Source organism: Glycine max, chromosome 8 (genome assembly GCF_000004515.6).
Source record: "Glycine max cultivar Williams 82 chromosome 8, Glycine_max_v4.0, whole genome shotgun sequence".
Classification (NCBI taxonomy): domain Eukaryota; kingdom Viridiplantae; phylum Streptophyta; class Magnoliopsida; order Fabales; family Fabaceae; genus Glycine; species Glycine max.
In genome coordinates this window covers 19324050-19332116 of record NC_038244.2, presented here as the reverse complement: position 1 = coordinate 19332116, position 8067 = coordinate 19324050, and the positions used below count along the sequence as shown (strand labels likewise).

General features: G+C 33.8%; 1 protein-coding gene across 2 annotated transcripts; it reads left to right on the top strand.

The window, feature by feature from the left end:
- Positions 1-486: 486 nt before the first annotated feature.
- LOC100801417 (zinc finger CCCH domain-containing protein 37) lies at positions 487-7672 on the top strand. 2 transcript variants are annotated; one of them, XM_006585656.4, is made up of 11 exons: positions 487-1001; positions 2124-2362; positions 3935-3991; positions 4072-4197; positions 4273-4485; positions 4847-4884; positions 5075-5121; positions 5206-5336; positions 6330-6389; positions 6803-6934; positions 7313-7672. In XM_006585656.4, the coding sequence occupies exons 1-11, from the start codon at positions 692-694 to the stop codon at positions 7484-7486; spliced, it is 1527 nt and encodes a 508-aa protein (XP_006585719.1). In that variant the 5' UTR covers positions 487-691; the 3' UTR covers positions 7487-7672. The 2 variants fall into 2 exon arrangements, with proteins under 2 accessions (XP_006585719.1, XP_040874301.1); XM_041018367.1 differs by having other exon boundaries at positions 537-1001; positions 5075-5336.
- The last annotated feature ends 395 nt before the right edge of the window (positions 7673-8067 follow it).

Below are 8067 nucleotides of genomic sequence, written 5' to 3'. Positions count from 1 at the left end.
ATTTAATTTAAAACTTGATAGCAAATTCATGAATTATTAACTAATATTTATAATTATTTAAGTAAATTTGGAAAAATTATTGACACAAGTGAATTGAAAATTAAATCTGTTAATTAAGATTGAAGATTTAATCTCTTATTTGGACATAAAGTCGTCACTTAATCCCAAAATAATTTTATTTAGTGAAAAGAGATTAGATGAATTCCAAATATAAATATATATGATGAATTCACATTTTTTAAGCGATTCCAAATACACACTAACACTATAAATGACAAAATGACAAAGTTTTAGTACAATATTCAATGTAATTGGCATGGATACAAAACTCTTCAAACAAATATTACAAAAAATTAAAATATTTATTAAGAATGAGAATACATTGAATATCTCCCAAGAGAAGTCTAATTAAATTCTACTATTACTGATAAAAAAAAAATCTACTATTTAGAAATACTAGTACTATCCGTTACGACAAAGTTCTAGTTTTTTTATTTTTGTTAATAAAAACCCACTAATGATGGCACTGCCAAATTGCAATCACTCACTTCTCACATACATTTTCTCACTCACTTTGACTGATTAGTTTGAAAGCAAAAGAAGAAGCAAACATTTTATTCTCGTGAGTGTGTGTGCGACAGTAACATCGTTTTCTCGTTTGTGTTTTTTCCGTTAAAATCATAAAAAAATAATGGAAAACCACATCTACGCCTCCTCTTACAGCCCTTCCACCAACTACAGATCCTTCCGTGACCATCCCGCCGCCGACGCCATGTTCCTCTCCCACCACCTCCACCACCGTACCGACGCCTCCGACGCCGCCGCCTTTCGCTTCCCTTCCTCCGCCCTCTCCGCCGTCGAAGCCGCCGACATTGCCCCTCCCGGCGTCACCTCCCGAATCGCCTCCTCCGCCGCCTCCGCGAATTTCCTCTCCTCCTGGCCCCCTGTCGCCGCCGCCGCCGCCGTGCCTTCCGCCCTTGACCTCAAACGCTCCTCCGACGGTTAGTTCTTAACATTTTCCTCCCTTTTAGGTTACTGAATTTAGGTTATTTGTTGTTTTTGTTGTTGTTTGCTTAAAGTAAAAAAAAAATGGAAGTAACCGAGATTTCCCTGATTCCCCGTTATTATGTGTAATCTATGAATTTAGGTTATAAAGTGTGTGTTAGGGTGGAGTGTTTTTAAGAAATAATAATTGATCTTGTTTACCCAAATGAAGTTGAACCAATCAGGGACTAAGCAATTGAGTTTAGGTTATTTATTTTTTTGTTTACTTGAATTAAAACTGAAGTAACCAAGATTTCACTTATTGTGTGTGATTTATATGTGGTGCATGTAATTCTGGATGTGCATGTTTGTGGTGTTCAGTTTTCTAACGAGATAAGCTGAGTAATCAATTCTTATGCTTGAGATGGTATGTTAGGTAGTGAGGAGGATGTGATGCATAGGATTGTTGTGCCCTGTAGTTAGTGTGTATTGGTTATTCTGTTGTTAGCTTTTTTTACTTCTTTTTTTAATGTTAGTGATTAATTAGTGTTTTTGCCATCAGAGTATACCGGTTGGATTTAATTGTCTATGGTTATGAATGACTCTGGCGGTCCGGCACAGGCTTAGTTATGGATTTATGTTTTCAGAATCATGATTCATGATGCAAATTAGTGGCTGGTGTAGTGAATGAGCAGCATATATGCGTAGGATAGATGATGATGTGATGATTGAAGGCATGCTGCGTGATTTGAACAACATCGATAATAGTAGCTAAGGAGAGGAAAAATTGTGCTAGGGTTGGCTTTTTGCTTGAGAGTGACTTGTTACTGGCAAGGCGAGGTTGACCTTTTTTTGGCTTCAAATGGTGTTACTACTTTACGTATTTAATGGAATATGTCGTGTTATGTGGTTGATATATTTTTACGTTATTTTGATATAATTTCAACAAATGTATACTTATAGCTGTTGTACAATCTCAGTGAAATTTATAAGTCATCTGGTTTTTTATATAAAGTATATTCTTTATACTTAATAATCTATGCATTTTGTCGAAAATTATTTTCTTAGTCAAACTTATAAAATAACACTATACGTTTGCTTTGGTTTTCTTGTATATACTCGTCTATTATGTACTATAGCTCTCTACCATCCAACAATTTTGGGTACAATTGGGCAAAGTGAAGCTTGGTATTCTACAAACCCACTGGCCAAGCGCCCTAGATATGAAAGTGCTTCCAATATGACTATATATCCACAGAGGCCAGGAGAGAAGGATTGTGCCCACTATATGCTCACAAGAACCTGTAAGTTTGGAGACAGCTGCAAGTTTGACCATCCTTTTTGGGTTCCAGAGGGTGGAATCCCGGATTGGAAAGAGGTGACTGCTTGCTATTATTATCACTATTATTATATTTTATGCCTATGAAAATTATTTGTATTGTATAGTACATTTACTATTGGTAATAGTATAAAGTGACATGTATTCTTACAATTCTATATTTTATAGAAAATTTTAGTTAAACATATATGAATATATAGTGGTGTATTATATACCAGTTTAACCAATTTTTAATTTTTATTTTTTAATGTTTATTTTAGTTACATTTTCAGTAAAAACCCTTTATTTCTATATATGTCAGTGTGCAACACTGTATAGAAATATTTATTAATTATAATAGAATAAAATTATAAATTATAATACTGGCACAATATTCTAGTACTATAGTTCTTGTATTACAATATACAAACTAATAATATTAAAGATTAATGGCTAATTGTAATACCTCCATGCTTTTGCCACATCTTGACATGTTCATCATATACATGAACCTTCATATAAATTTAACTTTAGGACTTATGAGATACTCTGTAGAGACATGTTTCTTAGTCATTTGAACCAACAAAACTAGTAGATAGATACATCTTGACATGTGCTACATTTTAGACTTGTTTAACTGCAAGATAATATAGACTCGTGTCTTCTATACTTCCTTGGGATTTGATAGTGGCTCCTTATTGGGGATTAGTGGGACTGTGGGAGTGTCTACAAATGTGAAATGAACAACTCAATACGAGCTAGTTTCCTGACTTTTCTCCAAAATTTCTAGTGCATACTGCATACTTTCTTCTTGGGCATCCCTATGCAGGATACATGACGGAAAAATACAAGATGGGTTGAGAACATAGTCCTCTGACTGCATGGTAGGTGGAAGGGGGAAAAAGAGTGGGATATTCTGTTAGGCTGTGAGAGGATTAGGCGTGGATAAGGGAAAGAAGCATGAATTGTGTTAAGTTTTGGGAAGGGAGGTTACTACCTTCAAATGCTATATTATCTTTCTTTATTTTACTTTTTATATCCTTGTTCTGTCAGAGGGTAATAAGTGATATTGGGAAATCTGTATCTACCTCGACTGAGCTGATAATCCTGTAATATCAGGGGTAACGGCTCTTTGTGCCTCTAAATTCAGTGAAACATATTCTGATTTCTGAGTATTATCAATTGGTATCTGAGCTTCTGATTTGGGATCTGTTGTGACACTATTTCACTTATTTGATATTTGGAAACTTAATATACATCTGTCTATGCATTAATCTATGTACTCAACTGTGTAACTGTATCAGAATGATCTTTTACTATGATGTCAATCAATTTTGTTCTAGTAGTATCTAGTAACCCTTGAAGTTTAGGATAGGTGTGTGAAAGATTGTGTTTGTAAAACCTACATGGGCTGTCTATTTTGTATGCTAAGATCACTCTTGTTCTGGTTATTTCATGTAGTGAGTTAAATATTGTGTTTCTTACCATTCTTATCTTTTCTATTTTGTCTCTGCTGGCATTGGGGTTTGATCTCAAAAGGTGAAATATTATAGTCTAGGAATTTTTGGTTCTTAAATATAAAACAGGTACTAATTTGTTTTGATGCACTTGGTTTATTCAAACTTGACTTAGGTTCCAATTGTTACAAGTGAAACTCCACCTGAGAGACCAGGGGAACCAGATTGTCCAGTGAGTAGAATTTGCAAATTTTTTGTTTCTTCATATTATTTGGGCATTTTCTAATTCATTTTGAATCCAATACATTGCAGTACTTTCTGAAAACTCAAAGATGCAAGTTTGGTTCAAAGTGCAAATTTAATCATCCCAAAGTTTCCTCGGAAAATGCTGATGTTTCTTCTGGCTTACCTGAGAGGCCATCGGAGCCCCCTTGTGCGGTTAGTTGTTTACATTTTTTATTAACATTAGACTTTATTTATCTATGGCTTACTTCATGTTTTATATTTATACAGTTCTACATGAAAACTGGAAAATGTAGATATGGTGCTGCTTGTAAATTCCATCACCCCAAGGATATCCAGATTCAGTTGTCTAACGACTCAAGTCAAACTGTTGCACAGACTCAAACAAATTCTATAATGGGTTGGGCAACAGGAGATACACCGCCAATTCAATCTCTTATATCTCCATCGTTGCAAAATAGCAAAGGGCTTCCAGTGAGACTGGTATTGATTCTCTGTTAAATTGTTTGGTGTCCAATCTCTATTAATAGAAGGAAAGGCAGACCAATTCATCTAGTATCTTGTTCTTTTGAGTTTTCCATTTCATTACATTATTTGCTGGATGTATGCTGCTTTGAACTGCCGATCCTAATTAATAATTGTAGCAGAAATTATGATATTCAACTAGTGCAAATGGATTGGTCAGCATAACTAAAGTTACCTTTATTGTTTTACTTTGATGCTATATAAAAATATAGCAGAAGATACCCATAAATTTCTAGCTGATGACAACTTTTTCCTCTGCTAATTTATTGCCTTCATTTCTTTAAAGCCTGGGTTTTTACTGTAAATTCTCTTCTGACAGGGGGAAGTGGATTGTCCATTCTACATGAAAACTGGGAGGTAAGTATTGATTAATGTTCAATTGGTTTCATAATTTGAGAGAAATAAATAGTCATTTTTTTGTATGTTTTACTGCAGCTCTCTTAGGAAACTGAAAAAAAAAAAAGTGATTATTTCTCCAATATAAGCTAATCTAAACACATATTCTTTGGATTAAATATCCTTAATTCTTTTCATTCATATGAATCAGTTGCAAGTATGGTGTCACTTGCCGCTACAATCATCCTGACAGGAATGGTATGTATAATATATTGATATTGATTGTTCTTACATTTTCCTGTTTCCTAAACAATTATTTTGCATTATCATTCTTTGATGCAGCAATCAATCCACCCATTGCTGGATTAGGCGCCTCTATTTTTCCATCCTCGGCTGCTAATCTGAATATCGGACTTCTTAATCCAGCTGTTTCTGTCTATCAAGCTTTTGAACCAAGGCTGTCAAATCCAATGGTAATGTAGAAGTTGTTACTGTACTTATTCTCATAGAGGATTGACTGATGCAAATTGCAAATAATGTTATCCAACTCTTGATCCTCATTATTGTGGGGTAAGGGGTTATGTTTTTTGGTTGTGTTGTATGTTTCTGGTTATCAACCAAATCAACACAATTGTCTTAAAGGCACATGCATATATTGATTAATGAATGGAAGTATAGTTTAGATACATATAGATTTCACAAATGCAATAAAGATGGCTTGGACATAACCTATATACTCTTGTATACAGTCAAACCTGGAATATAGAGCTGTTGCATGATAGATTTGAATGGATAAGTATTGGTTTTAAGTTGAAACATGGCAAAAATAATATATTTCTTACAGGAGAATAATAATTGTGTGATGTAGTTGTGCACATCTTTCATTCTCAATGAATATTAAGTAGTTAAATGTGGTCATTTGTGGGTGAATACTATCAACTTTTTTTATTCTCATGGTTTTTCTCTTGTCTATTGATATATCTTGATCCTTGTAGATATTGCGATTTTATTCTCTTACATTTTTATAGATGTCCGTTGTCTTTCTCTTATTCTTTTTATTTCTTTTACCTCAAGTATCATTTTCTGTTTGTGCTGCATAGTTTGTTAACTTCACTTTCTTCATAACCTAGTTTTCATAAAATTCTTATTCCTAGTGTTTTGATGCTGCTCATCTAGAACATTTGATTTTATGCATATGATATGTTTCTCTTACAAAGAAACGAATATGTTTGGGTCCTTTAGAGGTGAGGCCACTTTGCTGTTTTGCCTCAATAATGTAGGAGGACAAGTTTGAGGCTGCTCTAAACAACTTGTGTATCAGCAATAAAAAAAAAACAATAGAATGAAGTGTGTTATTGGCTTTGAAAACAAGCCATTCTTAAATTAACTCTAAACTGCATTTCCATTTGATGTCATGAATTACTCAAAAAGCTAATGATGTTTCTTATTCATAACATGTTTTCCAGTCTCAGGTGGGAATTGCAGACACTATCTATCCTCAGCGACCTGGACAGATTGAATGTGATGTAAGCAAACACTTGTCTTATGTTCCTGACTTATCAGATTTCTACAGCCAATATGTATTTGGAATGGTTTGCACTTGTCACATTTATTTGTTGAATCATTTAGTATTAAATTATAAAATGCAGGGGGCTAAGGGTTCAATTGAAGATCTCTTTGTTTAATTAAAAAACCTAAATTTAGGGTATCCTTAATAGTAATATTCCACCCTTCACTGATTTTGCCTAACAACTGATTGTAACTAACTAATGGGTATCTAACATTTTGGTTTTAATAATATTTGATTCTTATGGAGAAAGATAGTCGGTAAAACTTCATGAAAACCTATTTTATTTTCTGAACTTCTCATGCCTACATAACCTTTGCATAAATTATCTAATTTCCTTTTACATTTTCTATTCAATGGTTTACCATGTAGTTTTATATGAAAACTGGCGAGTGTAAATTTGGGGAAAGATGCAAGTATCATCACCCAATTGACCGCTCAGCACCATCACTGTCAAAGCAGGCTACAGTGAAACTCACTCCTGCAGGATTACCAAGAAGAGAGGTATGTTAATTCTTTTTCACCTGCATACTCCTAATTGTTGCTTTATTTGGATTTTTCTGTGAAATTCTTTCAACAACTAGTCTTAATTTTCAAAAAGTAGATTGATATGACTAGTTTAAGTTTGGCTGTTGTTTCAATCTATTTCAAGTTACTTAAATTGTTGCACATTGCATGTGGTGGTAGGTTATCAAGTCAATCACCAATTATTAAATTGCATGACTGTTCTAATAAATGATTTGTTCAAGCTACTTGCCCTTTTGCATTTTGTCCTTGTGGCCATATACAATAGCTTTCTTTAAGTAGCATCCTCTTAACTAGCCTCAAAATTTCTGTGGAACATGATATCAAAATTTGAAACCATGTATGATGTGTTGACAGGGTGCTGTTATCTGCCCATATTATTTGAAAACTGGAACATGCAAGTTTGGTGCAACCTGCAAGTTTGACCACCCACCACCTGGAGAAGTTATGGAGATGGCAAAATCACAAGGAACATCGGCCAATGGAGGGGAAGCAGAAGGCGATGAAATCGAGACTTCTGCTCAACTTTGAGATCTTTCATGAAAACTAGACTCTATTTGATGATCCCTTTTAGTTTTTCCTTATATTTCTTTTCTAATCATGATATGAACAGTTGTGGCTGAAGACCTGCTTTGTTTACTTTAGTGACTAGTTTATCTCTGGACTGGTATGAATGCTTTTTTTAATGGTTAGTTGAATTACAAGATTTCTATTCAACTCAGCAATGATAATCCATTCGCACAAGTTTTATGTAAGAAAAATGAATGAATGCATCTGAAATAAAAATCGAATGCATCTAATTAACTCATGGTTTATCTTACATGAATTCTAGTGTTGATTGAGTCTTGGTCATAGTGCAAAGCTGGTTTATCTTACATGAATTTGCTCGAGTAGATGTACAATGCTAGCAAATTTATAATTGTGATAATTGAATGGTTTAATTATGTTGGTAAAAAAGAAATCGACCTTTCTTTTTGTTTTATTGTAAAAATTTATTCATTTTTAAGGCGTTGATCAGCTTATTTTGATTTTTTTGTGGGATATTGTACGAATATTGAACTTTATCGATTTAATCAATGAATTGATAGCCTTTCAAAAAAAGATTAATGAAT